General features: G+C 42.2%; 2 protein-coding genes across 3 annotated transcripts; both read right to left on the reverse strand.

Annotated features, from left to right (window-relative positions):
• Positions 1-1484: 1484 nt before the first annotated feature.
• Positions 1485-15061, reverse strand: tbc1d23 (TBC1 domain family, member 23). Of its 2 annotated transcripts, XM_030083305.1 has the most exons (19): positions 14924-15061; positions 13167-13278; positions 9692-9797; positions 8924-9128; positions 8723-8846; positions 8180-8304; positions 8031-8077; positions 7851-7954; positions 7578-7700; positions 7406-7498; positions 7148-7318; positions 6773-6815; positions 6303-6409; positions 6039-6184; positions 5643-5687; positions 4814-4902; positions 4359-4494; positions 3937-4131; positions 1485-3545 (listed from the first exon to the last, which is right to left on the reverse strand). In XM_030083305.1, the coding sequence occupies exons 1-19, from the start codon at positions 14962-14964 to the stop codon at positions 3461-3463; spliced, it is 2097 nt and encodes a 698-aa protein (XP_029939165.1). In that variant the 5' UTR covers positions 14965-15061; the 3' UTR covers positions 1485-3460. The 2 variants fall into 2 exon arrangements, with proteins under 2 accessions (XP_029939165.1, XP_029939166.1); XM_030083306.1 differs by lacking the exon at positions 5643-5687.
• Positions 15062-17654: 2593 nt separating this feature from the next.
• On the reverse strand, positions 17655-25831 carry tomm70a (translocase of outer mitochondrial membrane 70 homolog A (S. cerevisiae)). The gene is made up of 12 exons (XM_030083501.1): positions 25502-25831; positions 21149-21322; positions 20634-20760; positions 20437-20546; positions 20188-20336; positions 19734-19941; positions 19190-19324; positions 18973-19080; positions 18754-18870; positions 18164-18261; positions 17941-18063; positions 17655-17853 (listed from the first exon to the last, which is right to left on the reverse strand). The coding sequence occupies exons 1-12, from the start codon at positions 25730-25732 to the stop codon at positions 17700-17702; spliced, it is 1734 nt and encodes a 577-aa protein (XP_029939361.1). The 5' UTR covers positions 25733-25831; the 3' UTR covers positions 17655-17699.
• Between the last annotated feature and the right edge of the window lie 1080 nt (positions 25832-26911).

The following is a 26911-nucleotide window of genomic DNA, read 5'->3' on the forward strand; positions in this document are numbered from 1 at the left end:
TTTATTTTTATTGAGGAAGGAGTTTACCCAACTCCAATAATCATAACACCGTGAATTTTCAAACATTAAAACACAAGCTTTCATGCAGAAATACTTTGTACAAATGCTGTTGTGACTTTCAGCTGTTGTATTGTAGCATTTGCGTTTGTGTCTTGGCTGTTGTGGTGTTGACCTTTCTGGGCTGAATAAAAACAGAGAGAGAGAGAGAGAGAGACAGAGACAAGCATAATAGCTGAGAGAAGAGATAAAGGTTTAATTGACTACCATATCCTTCCTTTCTGTGGGAAAGTTAGCAAGTCCTCCTTGTGTATTGGAAGTAATATAGTTTCTATTTCATTGTAAAATGTCAAAACATTATGAAAAATGCTGGAAAAGAAAGATTATACTGCTAAAACCATATACAAAGAGTTGAAAACATGATGAAATGTTCCTTATCCTAACTTGCAAATGACAATTTATAAAAGTGACATTAATGTACATGGTCATGCAGTGGTTAGTAGTCTCACCCCAAATCATATCTGGGCCCTAATGCCAGCTGGGGCCTTTGTATATGGAGCTTGCATGTTTTGAGTGTGCACGGTTTTCCTTCTGCAGTCCAAAACCATGCATGTGAGGATAATTGGTGACCTTAACTTGGCCCGAGGTGTGAATGTGAGTTTATCTTACTGTGTGTGTTTTCCCTGTGATGGACTGGTGACCTGCCCAGGTGTATCTCACCTGGAGCAAACAGACAGGCTCCAGCAACCCTGCACATGATGAAGTGGTATGGAGGGACAGAAATGCAACATATGATTCAGTTTTTGTACATTTAAAAACTACTGCATATATGAAAGTTTAGAAACTGTGTTCATCTCATTTCAAAAGTTAAATGTGTTTCATCAGTTCATGTAAGTTTGATTTGGTGTAAAATCACAAACATAGCTCTTTTGGTCATAAATGTTGCAAACCCCTCATCCAGTGTATAAATGTCTATTTGTACTCATGTTAATTTGATTTAAGAAATCCATTTCAGGTCACATAAATCTGATACACTTGTTTGTACAATTGAGTGTTCATAGTAAACACAAGTTTATCTCATTGATTTAGAAAAATAGATTCTATGTTTTCATTTGAACGCAATAGTCAAACCTCTTTTAAAGCAAATCCACAAGTTTTAATCACTTGTGTATTTGTCTGTAATCTTTAGATCTGACACACAAAGTTGCATTAAAAAAAACTGTTGAACGTATTTATCTACTATCAAGTCAGTTATTTGTTGCTTTGCTGCTCCAAATATGTAACAGGTCACATTTTAATTACAAGACAGTTATATAGTAATTGTTCTCAAACTTTGTAAGAAATACGACTTCGAAATTCTGGGTTATAATAATTACCCTGCATCAGCGTGAATCAATAAAAGATTCCTCCCTGTCTTGCATCTTTTTCTTTTAATCCCAAGCAACTCAAAAAATCGTCAGGTTTATGTCAAACAGCATGTCCACAGGTGCAGTCGAATAATCTCCATTTATTAAAAACAGAAATGCTTAGAAAATAATAGCAGTACAGTAAGGTGCAAATTACACTTGAGACATGTTGCATCTTAGACTAGTGGTTGACATCCTTCGCCACCTATGGTAAAGTTATGTAAAGAGTCAACGATGTTCCGGTCAACAAGAATACTGAAAAAATATCACAAAATTACTAATTACAACACACTGCATGGATTACACAGGAATGCTCGGTAAAGACTGGAGTGAAAAGGACCCAAATTTACAGCCTTTCATTCAAGTTTTGGTTTATCTTTTTTTTAATGTGCATCACGTCAATATAATGAACCCCTGTGTAACTTTTAAAGATGGAAAGGGATCAACACTCTATGGACTGAATCTGTCACAAGGGAGGCTTTTGATGCTTTAATCCAAGTCTGCAGACACACCTAGACTTCAACGCAAAGAAATGAGGAGCCGAGAACCAAGCAGAGAGAGAGAGAGAGAGAGAGAGAAAAAAAAAAAAGGTCCGAAACAGAGTTTGAGATTAGAAGAGAAGCAGCAGTATACCGTGATATGTTGCCACTGCTGGTGCCAATATCACACATCACAGGTATGAGGCCAAAGGCAATAGTGGCAAGCAAACTAAAGCTGCTCAGTTTCAATGACTACAATTGACAAGAGACCGATTCAAAAACAGGTATATAGTACATTTCCTCTAAACAAATGATCTTTCCATTCCTATCCATGCTGTGCTGGAAAGTGTAAAGCACACTGTCCTTGTTACAGCAGGTTTTTTTTGTTCCTTCCTTTATTAACATCTGTGTAGCTTTTAGCCTTCTGAATACAGATGCGATCAGTGAGGCCGTCACTTGTCGGGCACCTCCTGAGCGAGAGGCGAGAAAGCTCATTCACACACTGAATCGGAGCAGGATGAGAGAATACTGAAGCACTCGGGCTCCTGTTCACTACAATCACTGAGCCTCTGCTGTAATCCTAATGTGGTCCAGAGGGGCTGTGGGTGAATCCTTCTGAGAGCTACATCAGACTGCTGAAAGATGAGGTTAAACTCATTATATGTAAAAGCACTGAATAAATTATCTCCCAGAAACACTATGAAAGGCTTTAACTCAGGAAAGAAGGGGAACTGCAAACCGTGTGAACCGGCTCAGAAACCAGGCTAAGCTTTACTGCATATTCTAGCCATGAGGATATGCTTTCAAAAGGACTTTCCAAAAGGTCTGTGCTGATATAGAGCAGTTTACACAATATTTACATTACATATCTTTAAAAGACCCTCAAATGAATCCTATTTAAGGCTGCCTGCTGTAAAAAGAAGTTATCAAAAACCGTTGTTTGCAGTCGGAAACCTGCCTTATGTGCCAGCACTGCTTTTTTAATTTTCTTGCTTTGTTTTAGGGATGTGCATTTTTCACGTCTGAGCCTGCTGGCCGACTCACTTTCACTTCCTGACTAAATCGATGGAAATCTACTTTAGAGAAACACAATACCGTTCGCCTCGAAACCAATGAGTCAGAACTGAAATGCTCGAGTCCAAAGAAAAACGTCAGTCATGTATAAATCAGCAGCTGGTCGACCAGCGCACTATGTTAAGGCCAGAGAGAAACCATGAGAGGTGGAGCTGCGCCGTAGTGACACTCCCATGCATGTACAAACAATAAAGAAACCAAACACTACAACCGATATATGTTTAAGTTAAGTGTGAGAGAATAGTTGGATGACTGCAGAGCACCGAAGTATATGAATCAAACGCAGCCCGTCCCACAGGCCTGCAGTCAGCGGTACGCCCGGCCGTCCTGAAGGACAAATGCTGGGCTTCTCAGTCAACACTGCACTGGGATCAGTCCAGCAGGACGACTCCTGATGGGAGAGCGGGTCAAGGTTTCAGTCTTGGCAGACAGAGATTCTGGTTAGAGTTTACGTTGGAGGCGGGAGGGCGTCACGGTTTCCCCCGGTGAGACCGTCGTCTTGGTTTACGAGCTCTCCAGAGCATCGAGGACTTTCATGATCTGCTGCTTGATGACCTTGGTGGCATCGCCTGCGTTGGGTATCAAATATCTGAGCAAGGACAGAAAGAACATGTCAGCCCTAGACCAGAATGACACTGAAACTCTTTTCTTTTTTTTTTTTTAAAGAGGGCAGCAAGAAACAGGTCATAGAAGAAATCTAGTCTCGAAACCAAAATGGCCATCTGGCTGTTGGAGTGTTTTTAAACAGTTTCCCTCATTCGCAAAGAATACCACAATGTGCACAGGGATTAAACTTTTTTTTTTTAATCACTGCACTGGAAAGTAGCAATTTCATTGTTTTATTTCTTTCAGCTTTTTGCAAAGAAAAGTACTTTGCGACTGAGCAGTAATTGTTGTGAATATAAATGTTGTAGGTATTGGGAGGATCCATCTGTGAAGCATAAATCATCACCAGTCTTCCATGTGAGTAGAAAAAGCACCTCTCAACTGCCGATATCTCCACTCCAGCTGAATTGTTACTCCCAAACTTGAATGTAATCAGCTCTGGGTGCTTCTTTTTGGATGTGATCTTCACCACGGAGTTCAGCGCCTGTCTGGACTGTATGTAGGCAAAGCCTTTCCTCGAGGCAATCTCCCTCAGGCAGTACATGTGAGTCGCTGTGATCAACAAGTGACTGCAAACACAAGGACAGCAAACAAGGTCAGAGGTCAGGTTCAGAGTTTGTTCAATCAGTGCAACACTTCTTTGTCTGTTGATTTGTAGGGAGTGAGTGAGAGGCCTTGTTAACGCGACAACAGCAGAAACACATTTCTGTAACCGACATGAGATGGCCATCTTCACCCTTACATGCTACACACTAATCATCCCTTATAAACACAAACGGTACATTTTCCAACTCACCTGGGGAACATGTGACCCGTTTCTTTCACCTCATTACATGGAATGTGATGCTTTACATCGGGCTTGTTTATCCAGGTCTGAATGTTGACAATCTCCTTGCGGTCATCGTCGGACATGGACGAACTGTCGATTTCATCTGGAAAGACGTCAGAGAGACGTCACAAAAGACGGCTGGATTTTCAAAATACAAGCATCAAGCTTCCTGTTTAGTTAATGCTCAGTCATAGAAGTTCATATAATGGAACCCCACTCAGAGCTTTTCATAGTGAGGTTCTTGTAATTTGACGCCTGCCTCATTAACTGCTGCAGTATGTGGTTGACAAAGAGGATCACACACAATTTGTCACTTTTTGGCAACATAACAGAAAAGACTAACACATTTAAAAGTCTCAGTCCGGGCAGCTTTAATAATACCATGTCAATTTCAAGTCAAGACGCATCTCTTCAGCCTTTACCTGTATCATACTCTTCCTCATCAGCGATGCTGAAAACAGGCTTCACCCCGCGGTAAGGTTTGCCGACACGGTCGCTACTGCTCACGTGCCTGATCACAGAGAGCAGAAAACCCGGTTAAATCATCACTGAGCAGAACTGAGTGATGGCTGTGAAAGCATGCTGATACCTGCGATGAAATCAAACAAATACACATTACAGCAAATTTGCACACACATAGCCATGGTATGAAAACCTCCAGCCTGCTGTAGAAACAACTGAGGAACTACTGCCACAGATTAAGCTGTTAGGTATAAAAGGAAAAGGTTAAATAGCACATTTGTAGTTGGGTATTAGATGTTAGCGCTCAGTCACTTCATGATATTCAGGGCTATCGTAGGGCAATTATGCTTGTTTGGTTTCGCGTAGCCCTGACTATCATCTACAAGAATAACAATGAAATGGAGAGACAGACTTCGGTGCAACTCAAAGCAAACAGAGGTGAAGCCAGGTTTTGCCCTCAGTGACTCAGACTAGGCCTCGGTGCGTTGGAGATGCAAGGATGACTTCCTAAAAGGTTGCAGCAACTCCGACAGAGCAAAAGCGGCTGAGTGTTGTTAGTGACAGCATGAAATAAAAAGATCTACAGAGGATACATGAGCCGGTACAGTGTCCTTGCAGGGTATAATAATAACGCGCGGATCTATTAAATGAGTGAGCGGTGTAGGCAGAGATGTCGGCACTAAGCATGCGTTGATGTGACTGAAGACTCAACAACCTCTGGGACTGGTGTGGGTTTACAGCCAGCCTGGCATGCTTGTGACAGACAGCTCAATGTTTGGGAGCTCTTACCGATCTGGAATCGCCTTCTCTGGCCAGGGCAGATTGAAAGATATTCTAGTGTGGGATAAGGCACAAGCGACTTTTTTTAAGTTAAATTACAACATAGCCTCTGAAACATGTTAGGTTCATCAGAACGACCACAGACGATCCTGCGTTAATCATCCAGACACCGAGAGTGACTCCATTAGCTCTCCTTCTGATCTGATTCAGCTGTGAAGGGAGAAAAGTCCTCAAGCCTTTAAAATAACAGATAAAGTGGCTTTTCTTCCCCATCAACTGATTTTTGGTCTTTTAATTATTGCATGTGTTAAAAATCATTGACAAAACAGCGACACATTACATACAAAGCCGTGGCTTCAAAGACGGTGCACAAAATTAGGACTACGCAGTTCTGTAGAACCCCACCTGTCGACAGGGGTGGAGGTATTCTCGATGAAGCTGATCATCTTCTCCTTGACGTTGACCGACTTGGACTTCAGAGCAAAGGTCATTTTGTTTACCAGAGACTTAACCCCTTTGCCGTCACCACCAGGGCTGGTCAGAGACTCCCCCTGTGTGGTAAAAAAAAAAAAAAAGATAAACTGAGGACGGATGAACTCCTATTCCAAGAAGCATTTTGTCTCACTAAAGCTCTTGACGCAGTTCTTTCTAACGTATCCAACTGCTTACATCAGCTGAGCACAAACTGCTGTGTGATCCCGACGTGCTGACGATCCAGTGGACGTATGAAGAGTCCAGTCCCTCGATGTTCATGTCCACCAGATGCTGCTGAAGAGCTGCAATTGCACAAGAAAGTTCTCATGCACTGCACTGCAATTGTGTCTTAGGAAACAGATGTTATGTCACTTCAGTAGCCCAAGGTTTAATGGACGGATTTCACTGAATTGAATGAGAATACATTCAAATGCTTTTAAAGGAAATCAGAACCAGAGTCTATCTGACAGACTTCTGTATTTTTTGACTTAACTACCAATTTCTGGAACTCTTTTCTGAAGACATACAGAGTACAATGAAAATGTGATGAGACCTGTGAGATAAGAGATTCTTAGAGTGTTGAATACTTATTTCCATAAAGAAACTTTGAATGATCCCACGTCTCAACAGAAATTTAGCCAGAGTTACGCTATGTAAATACGCACCCATAAACCCGCCTTTAGCGATGCTGACATATTCTTTGTTTTTCTGGAACAGAAAGATCTCGATGAGCAAAAATATCAACAGCAGATCTTGACATTGATTAAGAGCATAGACACAAATATATGGCAAAAGCTACCTCCATGTTTTTCTCCAACTGGATTTGCACTGATTATCAGAGAATGAATGAGCCAATATTTGATTCTCATACGAATTTAAAACCACATTAAAAACAGAAACAATTCAGCTGCCACGGCTTTTAATCACTGACAAATTCTGCATTTTCTATATTTGCAGTCCTGTATATAAAATTCTACAACTACTGATTTGATATTTACAGCACTTTAAATGTTGGAAACTCTGCAGATCCACATGCTCACCTGCAGGAAATGTGCCAACACCATGTTCATGTACATGTCTTCCTCTTCTCTCCCACTGCCCATGAAGCACAGGTGCTCTCCACTGGCAATGGAGCCCGACTCTAAAGACTGCTTCTGTGCTTCCAGGAGGGATTTCACAGAGAGGGCGAATTCTGAAGGGTTCTGCAGCATCTGTCAGTGGAAATGCATGACCAATCATTACAAAAGAATATTCAGAAATCATGGCCATGGAGAGCTTCTCATGCGAGTCCCTCTCACCAGATCAGAGTCCAGGTGGAACGCTGTGGACAGGTGACCAGCGTTGTACTGCTCGGCAGGACGACAATCCACCACGAAGAATCGTACCCCGTCCTGAAAGACAGACGTTCTTGATCACGTGACCCATCGTCTCAGATTAGCAGACTCCCAAGAGAAGCGTGACAAAACCTGCCTGCTGCAGCTGGTTGGCTTGCAGGATTTCAGGGACAGACACTGGGAGGCACAGCGCCTGACTCAGGTCCATGTCCTCCTCTTTCAGAGCCAAGAGGCTGCTCCCAAACAGATTCTGATTCATCTGCCGCAGCACGGAAGACAAACATACAACAATGGTTATTAAACAATGAGCTCCATTGTGAAACTGGCTCCTTGTCATCGGGAGCTTTCAGACTAGTCTGACGACTCCATGTGGATAAAGCACAGGAACCGATATTTAAAGTGTTTTTACCTTTCTGAGTGACAGAGGGGTTTTGCTCTGGTAATACTGAGCTAATGAAAACAAATCTTCAATGTCCTCGGATTCAAGAAGAGAAGGAGACGACTGCAGCATTTCTGCAAGAAAGAGAGACCTGTCAATTCCAAGTGTTTAACAAAGACACCAAACAAGGTATCAGGCAGGTAAACTTACTGATTATGTCTTCTTTGCTGTCTCCTTCTTGCGTGAGGATGGACTCTCTAATAATCAATGAAATAACGAAAAGTCAAAAACGTAAAGAATAAACCAACAAATAAAGACAAATGCATGCAGTGTGCAGAGCTGGCAGAGACTGTGATTACTTGGCATTGACGAGGATAATGAGCATGAGAAAGAAGATGAGGAAAGGGTCAGCCTGCTGGAGGTAGGAGTCCCACAAGGCCTGGGTCACATCAGGGAGGCAGTGGCTCGAAAACAGACTGCCCAGCTGTGAAGAAAAGACAGACTGCTCAAACATGGATATGTGGGAAATGCTGTTTTTAGAGGCTGTACACCTCAAAAGATCTGGTGTGGTCATTTAAGCATTTCGTTAAGCTTCTGACAACTCCATTTGCAATCTTTATTTGACCTCCACAGGCACTTTCTGAAACTCCTCACTTACTGTTTGTCTAAAAACAAGCTGCATTTATGTGTTTTTCACTCATGTGAACCTGGTCTAAAACCATGTTTGATGTTCACAGATGTCTGAAAGCCTGACTGTCTCATCTATTCAGGTATTTGTATATGAAGTAAACACTTAAATAAAAACCACCAAGATGTGCAAATACTGTACGAGACAAAAAAAAAATCCTGACAATGCGACAGTTGACTGCAAAATAGCTTTAAAAGAAGAAAGACAAACAGACCCAGTTGATTGCGTAGGAGTCAGGTGTTATCTTTTTGGTGTCCAGGAAGGAGCAGAGCTCCGGCTCATGATACTGCAGCAGTAGTCTGTAAAGGTGGAACGGTCGGCCCTTCGCCACACAGTCCCTGAAAAGGACACATTTCAGACATAACTCAACATGACCGTCACGTTTCACCTGTCTTCAGGTGTCCTGATGATTCACCTGGGGATGTATTTGTTCATGATAGCATAGAAGCAGTTGTAGAGGTCGCTGCGGGGCAGCTGGAGCCCCAGTAGGGGTTTGAGCAGGTGAGGCCAGCTCAGGTCCGGGGTGAAGGTGATGTTCCGAGACTTGCAGTAAAACGTAATGACCGACTCGACATCGGACACCATGTCACTCTTCTCATCTGCTGAGACTCCCAGCTGATCTGGACATGGAAAACAAGGGAGGATGTTAGGAATCTTTTCCATAAAGTCCCACACAGCAATGAAAAAAAGAGGAAGAAGAAGGGAAAAAAAGGAAGCACTGAAAAGAGGAATTTTCTATTTCAAGCTACTTCCATTCTGCTTATTAAAAGCATGCTGATCAAAGAGGTTTCCATGAAACCATGAAGGTTTTGAACACAAGCAGAAGACAAGCAAGACTTTAAAAATCAACAGCCTCGCTTCTTTTCTCTAAATACTGCAACAACATCATCCTTCACCGCATAGTCTTTATTTTCTTCCAGTCAGATTTATGCAGTCCCTTAACTGATTACTCACAAAACATCAACTAAGTACAACAGTTTTGTTAAGAATGTTAATGTCTTCTTATTGCATGTAAGTTAAGAGCCTGGCTCAATCACGCTTGATACTCTTCAAAATGAAAAGAACCTGTCAGTACCTTTACCCATAGATTACATGTTTCTTTCTCCATTCATGGGACAAGATGCATACTTTTGTTTCAGATTATTGATATGAAACTATTCATAGGAAAAATGACTTTACTCACCAATCAGCTGCTGACTCCTGTTGTGAATGAGCGTTTGTTCTGGTAAATCGAGGACACCGTCCCAGGGAGACAGGCTGTCTCCTTTTCCAGAGACGTTTAGAGCAATCTGACAACACGAAACAAAGACTCACTGTTAATGTGGATCTACTCACGGACCAATAAGTGCAACACGTCTGGTTTGGAAGTGATGTTTCATTAACATGCATTAGATTCGTAGATATGCTGCATCTGAATTCAGTCAAAGCCAAAGCCACAAACTAGCAATGCCTGCTATATCACAAATTAATTTTTCAATAGGTTCATTGGAAATTATTGTACAGTAAAGCACTTAAATGCCAGTCAGATACATAAATTAGTGTTTGCTACCTATAACAATATCAACACTATAAAACTTTGAATGATGAACAACAAATATGTTAACCAAGAAAAAAAAACAGTGTGAAAAGAAGCCTCTTCATAAAGGGCTTCAATAGTTATTTTTGCAGGCTTTAAAAATAATTTCAAATACAACACAAAACTGCAAAAACTGTTTTTTGCCGTCTTTCATAACATCGGTTCTATTTTACACTCCGTGGAGGCATGGAGAACAGGAAAGCCCAGACATCCCTGTTCTTTCCTCCAGTTCAAGCTGTTCCCAGAACAAACCAGTGCCATAATCAATCCAGCGGGTCCTGGGCCTCCTCCTGATGTGACTGGTAGACCACTAATGGAGTGGCAACCAAGAGGCATCCTAATCAGATGCCCAGACCTCCTCCACTGACGGGAAAGAGGTTCATCGAGTCCCTCCTGGATGGTTGAACTCGTCACTCTATCACCTACACCCGGTGGGGAAAACTCATTTCGGCCCGCTGTAGCTGCAGCCTCATTCTTTAGTCATGACTGACAGCTGGTGATTAAAGGTGAGCGCTGGGATGTAGACTGACAGATGAACAGAGGGCTTTGTCCTGCAGTCTAATGTAGTCAGCACATTACTGCAACTGTCTGTCTGAATCTGTGGGGCTGATGTAGTGATGCCTCCTCCACTCATTTCTGAAATGAAGGGGATATTTAAACTCCACCAGGGGAAGATTCTCCCTGTGACCCAGAGTGGACAAACCATCTTTTCTCATGAGGGAACTAGAGCTGCACGTAACCAGTTTGTTGAATTTTGGCAACAAAAATATCAGTTGATTTTATCCCTGTACAGGTTCAACTATCGTGCAGCTGCTTACTACTCATTATGGCTGTAGCGCCGTCGAGCAGCAGTCCAGCTGCCTGCGCCACTGCTCCAGAAGGCTGTAATTAAGACGGTGCTGAAACAGCATGGTGGGAAATTTAGAGATGTCCTCTCCTAAAGACAGTGTAAAATGGTACTTTCACCCAGAAGATGAAAACCACATAGCATCTACAAAATCTGCAAACAACTGACCCGCTTCAGGAATTTGGAATCACATTTAACCCAAACATTTGGATAATGACTTGAATGCAACAACGGCACGGTGCTAGTCAGCCAATTTTACATTGTTGACCCAGGTAAGCTCTACTCCCGCATAATCCGAGGATGGTAAATGGAGTTCCCTTAAAAATCAAAGCACTTTACACTGTTAGTCCTCCATTCACACATCAATGAGAGTGGACAATTTTGATTCAGTGACTTGTTCAAGGACATTTGAGCATAGAGACATGATGGAAGATCAAATCCAAAACCATCAAAACAATAACCCGGCAAGATCTGCTTCCACCTGACTTTAAAGGGAATTTCTTCAAGAATATTCACATTATTTTTAAAATGTGCTTAAAATAAGTATAACAAATTGCATTAATATTTTACTGTTTTGTTGGGATTTTTTTTCTTCACCTAAATTTACTTAACATCAGAATTTAGTTTTAGACTGAGAAATCAGTCCCTAGAATAATAACTAGAGAGCACAGTGGACTGAGGCTTGGAAATGCTGATCAGCGTTCCAGCCGCTTCCTTCTTGGTGGAGGCTTTCACGTGATGGACCAAAAGAATGCTGCTATCTAGAAACAAACACTATTCTGTACTTCCCCAAACGAGGCTGTCCTGACTTTGGATGCACCTCATCCAGGAAGGCCACAAACAGAAGAAGATATCAAGCACAGCAATTGCAGAAACTAACAACTGCCTTGGACAAGTCTGACTTAACGCTGAGTATAAGCTTTCACAACAACGTACAGAGCAGAGACTGGATGGCCTGCGGCAGCGGGCCCCGTATCAAATACCCCTGAAACTCCTCCCACAAGATATCTCACTGGATGGTTGTAAGCCTTTTCCAGGTCCAAACAGCATTGTCAAACTGAGAGTGTACAAATCTGGTCTGCGTCGACTATCAGTCAGTCTCCTTCCCAGTACTCAGTACAGACTTTCCCGAGGAGGTAATACCTGAATGATTAGTACAAGTTTTCCAGTCCCTTTGTTGTAAAAAAAAAAAAAAAAAAAAAAAAAAAAAGAACCACCATCTCTGATTTGCCGGTCCGAGAGTACTGTACCCTTGGCCCAATACAATCTCACAATATACAGGGGCCAAAGCATTTACTAACTTATCTTATCTATGCCCAGTTCCCTTCGATCAAGAAACTTTTTTACTACCTTGATGACTTCCAACAGAATCATGGACGCTTCCAGTGTTGCCACCCGGGAGGAGGTAGGTTCTCACATGTTCAGCAGGTCCTCAAAGTGCTCCCTCCACCTCCCAATAACATTCACATTTATGTCAGAGGATGTCCATTTCTGCCATGCAAGACCCCTCCAACCCCTTGGGGGACACTCTTTCGGGATGACTGAGAGTCAGTCTGCATGGCTTTAACAAATCCGTCCAGGACTTTGCTTTGCTGTGGCTCTTATAGCTTGCCGATACCCATCTGCTGCAGCAGGGGTCTCCTTCCTTCACCAACTACATCCGGAAGGCCTCTTGCTTCAGCTTCACTTAAGCAATAGATGTGGCTCAACATCTAACATAAGAAGAAGGATTTCGGACATTCATTCAGCAGATTACAACCAACCAAACAAAAACTTGAGTCAAAATCACATGAGCTTAATTGTCAGGGGAAGCTGTTCAAACCCTATCCCTTATTTGTTTCTGTTTTTTTTTTTTTGATGACAAAACAAGGTTTTGCATGTGAAGCCAATAACAGCACAGCATCAACCAACAAAATGAAATGTATGCAGACATGTTTGACAATATACCAAACAATCCTTCTTGCATTTAATCACATACTTGAAGAGTGAAGCGAGACGCAGACATGCCATTTCAGACAGAAATGTTACCGTGGGAGCGTCAGTCCAAGCTGATGACTATGACGTCATTTACAACGCTGGTCTTTCCCGTTTCTTGACTCCGGTACACGTGAACAATAGCCTATTCTTAGCTGAATGTCTGGCGTCCATTCAACCATGTTGTCATCATCGTGTATTTAATCACCAACACTTTCTAATGGTTAACACAACTGAAACAGCAGTCGAGATGCTCCTCACCTTCCACATCTTGGCTCGGTGTTGAGCCGATTGCTCCTGGACGTGAATAATGCCCCTCTCCAACTCCATGTCTGAACCACCAGAGTCCAGAGCGTCAGTCAGATCCTGGTCCCTAAGAAGAACGGGCATATTTTGAAATATGTTAGTTCCTAAAAGGTCAACGCATAAACTGTCAGCATTTGCTTATTAGTTTGTATGTGCTGATTAAAATTCCAAATATAAAAAAAAAAATAAGCATTTGATATTTTGTACATATTAAAGCCAAATATGAGAATGACTATCTTTTCAGAAACCTGACCTTTGATTTAGGTTGTAAGTCCTAACTATGCATTTTAAAATATCAAAGACTTGAGTTAGAACATTCTTGAAATTCAAACTGTAACAAAAAAAATACCACTGACATTTGAATCACTATATTTAGGTGACCTACCAGAAGAAAAAATAGGAAAGGACAGATATCTCCTGAAAATATCAACAGTTACTCAAAAATGGTTACAAACAAACCCTCCTTTAGTGTATTACTGGATTGAAACTGTTAAAGTGATTCATCAGGTAGAAAGACGGACATTGCTCTTGAGAATAAGGAAAGATGTTTCGGCCACCAAAGAGGCAAAATGGACAGAATATTTGTCACAATAAATAAGTGGTTGATGGCCTTGGTCCTCATCCCCATCGCCCACAATCTCAAACACTGTTCATATTTCTCTATCCAATGCTATGATAACTCTGTTCAAGTATTAATCTATTTTATTTGTTAAAGCCTGATATGAATGTAGTACCTGATTGATTTTGAATTTGGATGTTAACAAGTGTCTGCTTTTATGTTAAAAAAACCAAGCATAAAAAAGTATAATATTATTTTAGAAAAATATTTTTAAAAATGTATAATAAACTCAGAAAACCTCGAGTTAAACAATAATACGACGACGGAAAAATTGATTAGATCAAAAATAATAGTGTTGCTATTATGAAACATATTTTCACCTGGCTGTAAAGTGAAACAGATTTAAATGGTTTTATTAATGAGCACTTTAAGTAACAGGGACAAATTAATCAATAAAACATCAAGTTCAAATTGAGGTGTTGTGACATTCCAATTATGTACATTATTCGATAAGAAAAACGAACAATTGATCGGATTTAGGGCCTCGTGGAGACACTGTCTGATCGATGTTTATGCTTATTAAAACAGAACTAAACCCTCTAACAGGTGATCTTACACCGCAGGCTCAAGTGACACATGTCGATGACATCGCTAATTATTGATCAATGAACTGAGAAAACGCCAGTCATTAAAGTTTAACCCGCGATATCATCTTTAACTGGTTTGAGATAGATAATAACAATGGCGTGGGGTTAGGTGTAGTTAAAGGGAAGCAGCAATCAATGCAAAGCGGCTATTTAAGCTGGATGTATTAGCGTACTGGCTGGTCAGCTTCGTCTAAACACGCTTCGATGCCATAATCAACGCGAAATGCGACTGCGTGAAGTTTGTCGTCCCTTCATCGCATCGCACTTTAAATGTTTTTAAACGTGTGTTGTAATAAATCGCCGGGCTGGACAGTGTTAGCTCGCTAGCCGCCGAGCGGTAACATTGTCAAACTGGACCCGCACGCTAATGTCCACAAAGAGCGGGGCGCACGACCCACGCAAACTCGTCCCGAGTTACTTTACACAGAGGTCTTCGACGAGGAGCCGCCGCCACCGTGTGACAGTCGAGCCATCGTCGGTGAAAAGGCTGGAACAAATCGTCTCACCGGCTGCCCTGAAGAGCGTCTTCCTCCGCGGCGTCCGCCATGGCTGCTCTGTTGACGGAGACACGTCAAAAGCCGTCAACAGTGCTGGAGTGTCGCGCAGCGCAGCCCCAGATCGATGGGAGTGTCCGTCACGTTTTTAGACTTCTAGCCTCTCGACCGCATCAAATGCGATCTTTGCACATTTATCAAAACGGGCGTGTGATAGAAGACAGCCGGTTTGGTGGCATTCCATTGTTCCCCGCGTTCATAAGTTGCGCTCTAATGGCTTCAGAAGTTAGCATGCTAGCCAGCTAGCCCCAGCATCCTTTCTCAGTTATAACCTATGAGATTGAATAATGCACACAGCACAGGCTGGAGCTCTGGGTTTACTAATCAACTTTAAGACAACGGCAACATCTCAGTTTTCTATTCAGCTGATTGGAATTTCTTGTGAAACTGTTTACTGCATTGACTCACTACTGCCACCTAATGCACGACAGTGGCATGACTTACATTGGACCAACAGTCCCTTCAGAATAGAACCATTTATTATTAACAACAGAAGGACATTATTTTACGGCGTTTCTTAAAACTGAATAAATATAAAAAAGAGAGGATTATTCGAATAAGGAAGGGTAAAATTCAAAAACACATTGAATATACACCAAATTGTACCACGATTTTCTTTCTTTGACAATGGCAGTGTCATAATATCTCAGAATTCAAGTAAACAAGTTTGTCTGAGAATCAACTTTCCTTGATTAAAAAAAAATCTCTTCTCAGCATTAGTCAGAGCGTACTGACATGAGAAACCATTGTCACACTGATGTCTTCTATGCTTCTTAAAACTTCCTAGGGCTCAGAGCCTGTTCCCACTGGCATTTAATGCAAAGCCACAATCACACCTATTATAAATTAACCAAGAAGTTAGGCCTTCATTTCAGTTTTTATCCAGGCAAACTGTAATGAAATACTGAGTGGTTCTGAAGCTTTGAAGATAAATGAATGTTCAAGATAAAATTATGAAAGCTAAACATTACAAGTGGCCACAGCTGTATATGACAGAATAAAAATGTTTGAAACAGTATGGTTAGGCATGGTAAAAAAATAAAGATATGCACACACAGTTAAGAATATATTAAGAAGTGAAATTCATTCCAAGAATTGTAACTTTATTATTCTCTGTCACTTTGGTCACCATACATATTGTTGATGAAGATTTTTAAACAAATTTTTTTAGGTTGAAGCCATTTCCTCCAAGGTGAACTTTATTTCAGATGATGGGATTATAAACAAAACAAAACCAAAATAAAAACAACCATAAACAGCATTGCAAAGATGACCCCACACGAGGTTACATCAGGGGGCTGGTTTGACAGAGAGAGGTTTTAGTGGAGAAGCAGTCCTCGCCAGCTGCAGCTTTGATTGAATGATTTGGCTTTGTCATGAGCACACATTCACTCATTCACTGACGATGTGCTATAACTGCTGTGAGAAGAGTGGACTTCGTGAACATGCATGGTTTCTGCAGCTTTGTGTGACTTTGTGTAATATAACGTATATTATCAAAATATGCAGGATTACTGTTGCAACATGGGGTAAAATGAACCCATCTCACATACCAGAAATGATGAAAGCTTAACAATGATATAGAAATGATATACAAAATCAATCATGTCTCTCCTTTAGCAACATGAACTAAGAAAACCAATTCAACGTGACATCTGACACTAGAGGCAACTCAAAAACAAAAATAAAACAAAACACCTAAGTTTGTCTAAAAGAATTTTACTCAAAGGGTCAAATTGTTAGGGCTTTTCTAGTGTTCAGGACAGCAGAAGCATTGAACTTACATTCAGTGTTACCAACTTAACATCATTTCTGCCAATGCATCAAAAATGTACAGTTAGCTAAGAGGGGATTTGTAGTTCACAGATTTTTAGCAAACAGATGGTTGTTTTAAATTCACTGGTGTCTTCTCCACCATCTTTTACAATAACATACACGTGCAAATGTGATGTTATTTAGCAACGTTTAGGACAGCCACTACAGCTACATTTCTGACTGCGGCATTGGCAACACTGTTTACATTTATGTATATAGTGAACATGCCACACAAAGATATAAACAAGCAGGCATTCCCCCATAAAAATAAAAAAAAAGATGTCGCCCGTAATCCCTCCAATAGCCCGTATCCATGGGATCAATTCCAGCATTACAAATACAATTACACTGTTAAATTTTAATCTTGCATTCAGAACAGATGCCTCGACATGGAAATACCTGACAGAACAATTAAGATCAGCATAAATTAAAAGTGAGTGATCAGTCCACTAACACATAAAACTCACAGTATTCTCTGTAGACTTACAACGGTAACAAACTGGACAATTGCATCAACTGAGCGCCATTCTCTCATATAAGCACAGCTAGTTTTGTATGGTCAATCATGTATGCTCCTTCTCTATAGGTGACAACCTTTTCTCCATTTTTAGCAATAAGAAAATGGGAGAAAACAAAAAAACTTCCAAAATGATCAAATTAAGCGAAGGGCTGTCCGTGTGTGTATTCAGACCTGCCACACATCTAACAGACTCAACCCGAGGCCATGACAATGGCCACAGGTTGATTGTGAGTAGAAATCCCTTGCTTGCATCACAAACAACTCACCCAGGGTTTTTTCTTTTATTATCCCTTAAGCTTCGCTTTATTTTTAAACAAATTAAAAGACAATTCAGGCATTTGCACTTACAACGTATTCGGTAAAGATGACTGAGACTGGGGAAAACAGACGGCGTTACAGTGTCGGGGGTTTCAAGCCGTACTTCCTTGCCACTTCTGTTTGAGCGTATGCTGCATCACATAGCGAGTACAAATGGGCCATCTCCATTTCTGACTTGGCTAGGTTAATTGCTTTGTTGAACATCTCTATTGCCTTGTCCAAATTGCCCCTAAAAGGAAAACAGTCGTGTTAACTCAGCAAACATTCAAACATTTTTTTAATGTGGGATTTCGTTCATTCAAACTCCAGTTCTCACCTCTGGACTTCAATAGTTCCCATAGTTTCATAGGCAAAATCACATTTGTTGTCTATTTCAATCGCCTTGCTGATGAGCTCCAGACCCAAGTCGAGGTCCTGTTTCCACTGAAGCTGCAACAACCTGAATAAATGATCAACAATTAACAGGTTTATAAAACAAGCTGCCTACAAAAAAAGGAAATAAAGACAACTATTTGAGCTTTCTTCTTTAAAAATCTTACCCCTTGTGGACATATGTAGTAGCATTGTCTGGTTCCAGTTCGATACACTTGTCGTACATCTCATCAGCTTTTCCAAACTGCTGCTGATCAGTCAAAGCCTGTAATGAGCAGCAAAGTAAGAATGATTGATTGGCCTCGTCACAGGCCAGTGAAGAAAACGTGTGCAGATGCGCTGAATTTATTTTCACATATTGTTTGCACCGTGGAAGTAGGTACCATCAGGATTGTGACAACACTAATTTTTCTGATAGTTCCAGTGATATTTTGCAGTTTCTTTCCAATCAGTTCAAATCACAGCTTAAAAGTAAATCATGTTTTTCAACGAAAGGAATGAAAACAGCAACCATGGTGCGATTAGATGGAGATGATGCAGATATTGTCATAGCAGGATACCAAAGAACTATGCATTGTTTCATTGTTTAAAACTCTACAGTAATGGGGTTTCCTGCAATCTCCTCATCAATCTTTAGTGTCACTATTTGAAGGTTCTGACGTGGAAGAGAAGCGAGTTAGCAACAATTTCATTACTTAACTGACTGGTTTATCAACATTTGTTTATAAAGCATACATTCAGTGTTATGTTCTCTTACCTGGGCGTACAGAGCGTAGCCTTCAGCGCATTTCGGAAACCTCCGAATAACATCCTCAAAGCCGTCCATGGCCGTCTGTACCTGTGATGGGTTGTTTCCAGTATATGCTTGTCTGTACTGAGGAACACAAGCAGGGAGGGGAGGATAAATTATTAATCAATTAAATCAGTGTCAGGCCAACATACTATTCAGTCAGTCAGTTTTCAATGGATCACTTACAAGGGCAAAGCATTTCTGTGCCTGGGCCAGGGCAGAGTCTGGCCTGAGCAGAATGCACTCGTCGAAGTCTCCCACTGCCTCATCCACCTGGTCCAACAGGATCTTCAGCTGTGAAAATATACAGAGCACCTGTCATTTAATGTGTTAAACAAGCTCCGTGTAAATGTTCAGTTAGTCCTTTGCCAGAAAAGCGACATTCAGGTGTGTTTGTTCTCACCTGACCCCTATGGTGATACACGTCCGGGTTGCGCGTGTCGATCTCGGCTGCCATATTGAAGTCTTGCGTCGACAGCAGAGGCTGCTGCTGCTGCATATACATGCTTCCACGCTTGATCAAAGCATTGGCCCGGAGCTGGAGCATTGAGATGGCAACAAAATGAGTTACCAACGAATACAAAACAGGTGCTCTTTCTTAAAAATAAGCATGTCCGAACTGACTTAGTGTAATTCACGTTTTCTTATTGAATAAATCAAGTCGACAGTAAAATGAACATGTGACCGAATAAATTATTGTTTTCCTCCTCGTTCAGAGGAATATGTAACAGTCCAGACTGACGTAGTTTACAGAAACTGTACTGAAATGACCAGAAACCAATGTTTGAAGAAGACAAATCACCAGTACAATTTGTTCCAGGGGTTATTATTACCAGATAAGAGCAAATAATCGAGGCTAACAAATATCTGTGGTTTGCTATCTTTCCATCCTCCTGGACTTCAGATAATTAAAGAAAATTAAGAGCCAGAGAATAAAGTAACCTCACCTTCACACTGGCCTCCTGCATGTTGATGACCCGATCCAGATCGGGCTGAGCAGCAGTAGCATTTCCTATCAGGAGGTAAAAAGTAGCGCGCAGCAGCAGGGCTTCTGCAGTGTATCGGCCCCCTGACTCGATCTCCTTGGTGCATTCACTGATGATTTTGTCGTAGTTTTCCTCCTCCATGTACTGCTTTGCCTTCAGGTAGCCGGAGCTGAGAGGGCAAACAAGAAAAGCAATTCTTTGAATTTCTTGAATCATTGCCAAATGTACTTGTAAGAAACATGTTTGAAATGTGGCCACTTCAGTCTGTCCCTTACAGACTGACTTTGGTTCACGAGGATGTTTTGTCGAACCTGAGGAGCGAATAATCCTTCATGGGGGAAAGTTACCTTCACCACCTGATGATTCTGATGCAGCCAGGTTTAGTATGAAACTGAAATGCAGGAGATGTTCAGACCTTTCAGTGACCTCGGCAGCCTCGCCCTCTTTGTCCTTGTCTTCATCTTTCTTCTCGCCCTTCTGCAGGGGCTGTGAGATAATGTCATCGGTGAACGAGCTAAAGTAAGACTTGATGAACTGAGGGGAAGGCATCATCGGCTCACGGTTCTGCAAAAAAAGACAGAAAAAAGGGTTGAAATACAGTCAGAAGTTACAATCTGGGAAAACAAAACTGGAGAAAAAAAACAGTCTGAAATGAGACACATACCTTATATTTCTCTTTGGCCTTCTCCTTGCCCAGCTGCTTGAGTACCTTGTCTGCAAGGAGCATGCTCTGCTGATTCTGGAAAGCCTCAAGGATGCACACAGCTGTGACGTCTAGAGGAAGCACAGCAACGTCAGCGGTCGTCAACAGTCACACGTGACATTAAAAGAAGGTGTTTATTGTGAACGCGAGCGTCTCACCTTCCAGACACTCTTTCTTGTTGTCCAGTTTTTCCAGGGCTTTAGCCCTCCTGAACAGAGCCTTGACGTAGCGCGGGTTCAGCTCCACAGCCTGAGAGCAGTCCTGCACCACCTCTGTCCATTTACTCTGAAACACAGATTTCACACCATGAGTGCTCCATCTGGCCAAGGTGTCACTCTGCACTCTGACACGATCTGTAGTCAGAGACAGGAGCGGGATGCTGATGATTTGCAAAGACTCTGCTACACATTGACCAAAGAACTTTAACCACTGTTAGTGAGTAGAGCAAAATCCTCTCCTGTGGTTTTAGGCTGTGAAAATTAAAATTAAACTGAAGATGTAGCTGTACTGATGCATTTGGCTCAATCCTGGGAACTGTAGAGATAAAACTCCATGTTAAAGATATTTATAGCTGTAGGTTGAGGCACTGAATCAGAATATTTATTGGCTGTTGAACACTATCACTCTATGAGATGAAGAGATTCTGCCGGGATTACGAGGAAGTGGTACCAACCTGCTGTTCATAGGCTGCCGCTCTGTTCTGGTAAAATGTGGACAAGTCCGATTTCTGTTCTGTGGGGCACAGAGCGATGGCTTCTGTGTAGCACTGGATGGCATTTTCATATTTCGTGGCCTTGAAATACTTGTTTCCTTTGTTCTTTGCTGCCTGGGCCCGATCCAGAGGGCTCTGAGTGAAGGACAGAGAAGAGAAGCAACAAATATTGGTTAAACCGTCTCTCCTTTACAATGAACTAAGACAAGTACTTAGAAGAGCCAAAAGCCAGTTTTCCTTTAAAAGTTTTACATACATTTCTGCCTCAAGTAAAACAAACATTGAGCAATGATTGTCATGTGCATTTCACTGGTGCATACAGCAAAAGAACAGTAAAATAACCAAACAATGCAAGAGCGTAAAAAAAAAAATCTTCAACTTGTAGATGTACAAACTCTGCTGCTGCAACAACATCCTCTCTCAATGCAAGACTTTTTATAAATACATGTTATAATCCAACTGAGTATGAGGACTTAAACTTATCCTGACGAGAAGATCCAATTTGTGCTGACATTAGCATGAGCATAAAAGTTGAAAATTAAAGCAGGTGAGCATTACTGGAGAACTTCAAAAGAATTAATTCACACGTCAAATCGGTCAGAAATATTGTAATTGCGCATAAGATAAAGTACAGTCCTATAATATGTGCAATCAAACAGCATGAGGTTGATATTTCTGCAATCTATACGCTTTCTGTGACTCTTAATCACCAGGGTAGCTGGGGCCTGTACTACGAAGCAGGATTTTCTTCTATCGAGGTAACTTGAGGATTAACCCTGGGTTTTCAGTACTAAGACGCCGGTTTTTGCTGGGCTAAATCGCCAACGGTATCTTCTGCCGAACAGCCAACCTGCTCCAGAGCAGGTTATGTCCTTGGTAAGAGATCAGCGAGTATAAAAGCTCCACCTCCTGACCGACCAGATCTCTCTGAAAATGACCTGCCCATTCTTTGAAGATCCTGGTTGGTGTGTCGATCGGGTGAGAGCGGTGCACTGAGGAGAAACAGTTTTATGGATGACAAATTAAAAGAAAGCCTCGTCACTGGATGTTTTGAGGGATGTTGTTAGTTCTTAACTTGTTCCAAAGTCTGAAATAATGATCACTTAACTGCAGAAACGTGACTTTATGGAACGGAACTACTTATGCTGTCATGGTGAGCAATTAATATTCCAATGTATAACGTGCTCACATGGGGAGCTGGGCCTCAAAAGAACTCAATGGAAAATATCAACGAAAGGAAAGGCACTTCCCGAAACGTCTGTGTCGTAATAAAGTGAAACTGAGTGATCAGCGTGATGTCCGTTTATATCGCCCGATGAATTAATGCAGTAGAATTTCACATAATCTCACTCTCTGCATGGTTTCTCTATGTTTGCGATTTGTCAGAGGCTGAATACGCCTCCCCTTTCATGTGAACACGCGCTGCTCAAGATTCTACATCCTGGGTTGAACTACGGAGTTGATAACCAGCTTCGCACTCCTGCTTATCAAGGGCTGCAAATATCTGGGTAAGTCAACACAGAAAACCGATATCTCGGGGATGTTATTCCTGCTTCGTAGTACAGGATTCAGCCCCAGCTGTCATTCAATGAAGGGCAGAGTACACCCAGCTCAAAAATATATCACAGGTAAAATGCTCACAACTCCAACCCTCTTAGTTACCCATTGGTCTAACAAGCAGCTGTTTGGATTGTTGTCAGACAGATTTTGAACCCAGAGCGTCTTGTTGAGCCAACAGGGCTAACTGAAGCTTTAAGATGGATAAAATGTTAGTTTTAACGTGTAGTTGTACTGTATGTGGCACCTGAATCAAAGTTAAAAGCCCCAAAATAGATCATTCTTTCAGTTGTTTGAGCCACCGTCTGTTTAAAAACATCACTAATAATCCCAGACCCCTTATCAAACACATCAATCTGCAAAAAAAATAAAAAAATAGGAAAAAAACAATCTGCAAAAACACCAGCAGCCATCTCCACAATGCTGTTACACTTCTGATAAGGAAGTATCTGATTGTAATGGCTGGCATAGATCTGACTATCCACTCCTTCAGCATTGCACAAGTTTGGTTGAGCAGTGCAAAGAAACCTAATACAGCAGTTACCCAACAGAATACTTTCACTTTCGCTAAATGAAAGTGTCACTTGTGGTGCTAGCATTTTGGGCTCCACACAGCCTTGCTATAATGAAGATCAATACAAGGCTTTAGGGCCATCTCTGTGCTGTCACGCCAATCTTGTAACCCTACAAGAATCAAAAAGATGCGACAAGGAATCCTCCATTCACTATGCATTACTCGCCATGTTGTGAAGCTGTTCACATCGCTTTGCTGGACTGTTAATTAATTCTGGATGACTTAAAGTTTGAATAAGCCTAGAGTGAGTTGAACAGTGTTAGAGGTGGGGTTCTTAGTGGAATTTGGAGGCAAATTCAACAAATGAATGGAGGCGACAATTTGACAGAAGGCACACGATCAAAGAAGTGTAACAGTGTGGCAAGTCACTATAATATGATCAAGGTAGCATTATCCTCTCCTTAACTTCCATGATGCTGATGTTTGATTTATGATTATTTCAGTTCAATTAGCGTCTGAAGGCCATTTGAGTACAGCTAAGTCATGTTCAAGAAAATCAGTCTGAGATGATTTGAGCTTTGTGGCATGGTGCCCTGTCCTGTTGCAGGACCAGAATTTGACACACATTGTTTAAAGTAAACTCAACTGATACTTGAGGGACCCAGGACGTGCCAAGAAAATACTGTTAACACCAGTACTTGACCAGCAGTCTGAACTCTTCTATTCTGTGGTCCTGTAGCCTCAGTTTCAGGCTCTTGAGTAGCAGGAGTTGCAGGCTGTCTTCTGAAGCTGTCGTCAAACAGCTTCAGAATCCTATGCGTTGTGTGGACAGAGATGACTACAGTATTCTTTATACCCTGGGTGCAACATGTGGCCATTTGAGTTATTGTTGCCTTTCAATCATCTCAAACCGGTCTGAGTGTTCTCCCTTTACCTCCGGCATCAACAAGGCACTTTGAACTATAGCTCATTAGAGAGCTTCTCTATTTGGACCATTCCCTGTAAAGACAATCTGCAGTTTATAAAGCACCCAGACCAGCTTATCCAACAACCATGCCACATTTAAAGTCACATGACATTTTCTCAACCATGGTCCTCAAAGCTCACTGCCCTGCACGTTTGAGTCCTCCTCCAACACACATGGTTCACACAAACAGGCCATTACTAAGATGTGTAGAAACCTGATAATGGACAATTCATTCGTATCATGTTTGATGAGGAAAACAAGGCAGTAGGCTCTGAGGACCACTGTTGAGAAATAGTGGCTCAAGTCACCTTTCCCCTTATCTTCATGTTTGGTTTAACCTTCGCCAGGTTTTCTTTTAAACAGGTCTAAAACGTGGATGCCATGTGACTGGCTGACCTGGTGTACCTGATAAAGTGATAGGTCAATGTGTGTGTCTGATTGTGAATTGGGCTGATCTAATCTCATTATGGGGAAAAAAAATACATCATTGACAAGTTGCAAACTTGCTAAAATACATATTAGACTATCTTTTTTTTATTTCCTGTAAAGAATTTGAAGCAATGGATGTTTGATGGGATAGCCATGTACACCACAGCAGCAAGCATCTCCAACTGGATGCTATCAATCATTTCTCGACGATTTCAAGATTTAAAAAAGCGTCTTCTCCCAATTTTAATTATTTTTCAGCATAAAATACCAATGGGAATGTGCTATTTGTGGCATTTACTCAGACGATTCGATCGATCTATGTTCCTGTTAAAGAAGCGGAAAATAAATACGTGTTTTTGGATTCATTTCACAATTTAATAAAAACAATTGACGGATTGTTAGATTAAATATTTGAGGGTCCTGGGGGTGATAGCCGTCCACGCCCACACCGAATTCGTGCGGAAAGCGTTAAACGGGCAGCACGCCACGGTCCCTACAAAACTATGCCAACCTGGAAATAATCTCCTCGTGCTTTCCCTGTTTTCACGAAAACTACTACTAAAAATGTGTTCCGCGAACGAGTCACGCATGCAGAGAAGCTAGCTAGCATCAGACAAGGCTAGCAGTCCACCGGGCTAATCCAGCACCGCCGCGCCGGCTGCTCTCGGCCTGCTGCGGGGAGCCGCGAGCGACGGGCTGCCTCTCGCTCCGTGCCCTTGACTCTACCCTCCCAGCCCCACGCTTTCAGGCGGAGAGGCGTGCTCACCGCGGCGGGGCAGCTAGCGCTAGCACGCGGAGGGGTGTTACGTGAGCAGCGAGAGTCTCCCCATCAAATTCGCTCTCTCACCATGTTTTCCTGCTCCCTGGTCCTCCCTGCTCCGTCCTGGTCCTGCACGGGGCTGGCGCTGCCTTCGGGAGTTTTCCGCTCCCCGGTGCCTTTCCTCGCCTTCGTCCTGCTGCGGTTCCACAGATAGACCGCGCCGACCCCCAGCACGATGGGAGTCCCCACGAGCAGCGCCAGCTGCCAGCGGGGAAGTCCGGTCCCGGACTGCGGCTCGACTGGCTTTGAGGCTGCCATGATCAACGAGGGAGCGACGATTAGCCAGCTGCAGTCCTCCTCAGACAGCGTGAGGGAGCTCCGCTTCTTCTTCCCGTGCTCCCGAGAGGTCACACTCAGCCTGGGGCACCACGGGAAAGTGGCGGATGGGCGCAAGGGCTGCTGGGACTTGGAGTCCAAAAGCAAAAGTCGCGGGGCGTGTCCCAAACGGGGGAAAACGAGTTACGAAAATTTTAACTGTTTCAATAAATAAAAGTTTTTCGCCCAAAGCATGTCTCTACAACAAAAAATAATGGAATTTGTGGTGTTTGAGACTGTTGCTACTGATATGATCAGATTCCAGAAATTTAACGAATTTACCACTTAATGTTTGCTTTTGACAGCCCAACTTTCACTGTCTTTACTGTCAATAATAATCCTGCAAGTCGGCGCGTCTCTTATCTCAGTCCTGTATTGTGGATGCAATGCCAAATATTCGCCACCAGACGGCGCGCTGAACTCCTTCTTGCAATAGTTTTTCTATCAGAATCTATCAGAATCAGAATCAGAAACGGGTAGTAACAAGTAGCCTATACAAGGAATTTGTTTTGATGGGGGTGCAAACATAGAAAAAAGAAAGAACACATTTAAAAGGCACAAGTATAAAATACAAATAGAAGGATTTAAGAGATGAATAAATAACACAATAAGAATAAATATGGCAAGGATTTACAGAAATAACATAAATTACAAAATTACATAGGTATCTACAGTAAAGTTTATGGGGCTGAAGATTGTCCGTAATGCATAGTCGGTTTCTATGCATGCGTGTGTGTTTGTGTGTGTGTGTGTGTGTGTGTGTGTGTGTCAGTGGTGGACTGAGGCCTCGTTCACGAGAGCGGAGGCAGAGGGGAAGAAACTGTTCTTATGTCGTGAGGTTCTGGTCCTGGTGGTCCTGGTGGACCAGAACCTCCTTCCAGAGGGGAGAGTTTGGAAGAGTTGGTGCCCAGGGTGGGAGGGGTCGGTCACCATCTTGCCTGCATGCCTCAGGGTCCTGGAGGCGTACAGGTCATGTAGGGAAGGCAGACTGAAGCCAATGAAGCCAAGCAGTTTGTCCTTGTCTCTGGCCGTGGCTGCACCGTCGTACCAGACGGTGAAGGAGGAGGTGAGGATGGACTCCATGATGGAGGAGTAGAAGTGCGCCATCATCTTCCCTGGCAG

This window comes from Salarias fasciatus, chromosome 23 (assembly GCF_902148845.1).
Source record: "Salarias fasciatus chromosome 23, fSalaFa1.1, whole genome shotgun sequence".
In the NCBI taxonomy this organism is placed as follows: domain Eukaryota; kingdom Metazoa; phylum Chordata; class Actinopteri; order Blenniiformes; family Blenniidae; genus Salarias; species Salarias fasciatus.

Bases quoted from the DNA above. Each gene is read 5' to 3' on its own strand.
- tbc1d23 (XM_030083305.1), bottom strand. From the start codon at position 14,964: ATGGCGGACGCCGCGGAGGAAGACGCTCTTCAGGGCAGCCG. The intron at 8,847-8,923 runs GTGAATCATCAG...TGTCCTTTTCAG, and splicing joins ATGAACAAATACATCCCCAG to GGACTGTGTGGCGAAGGGCC. The intron at 4,903-5,642 runs GTAAGAGCTCCC...CTCTGTGATCAG, and splicing joins GAGAAGGCGATTCCAGATCG to GCACGTGAGCAGTAGCGACC.
- tomm70a (XM_030083501.1), bottom strand. From the start codon at position 25,732: ATGGCAGCCTCAAAGCCAGTCGAGCCGCAGTCCGGGACCGGACTTCCC. The intron at 19,325-19,733 runs GTGAGGTTACTT...TCAATGCTCCAG, and splicing joins TGCAGGAGGCCAGTGTGAAG to CTCCGGGCCAATGCTTTGAT. The intron at 18,064-18,163 runs GTAAGATTTTTA...TCATTTATTCAG, and splicing joins ACTACATATGTCCACAAGGG to GTTGTTGCAGCTTCAGTGGA.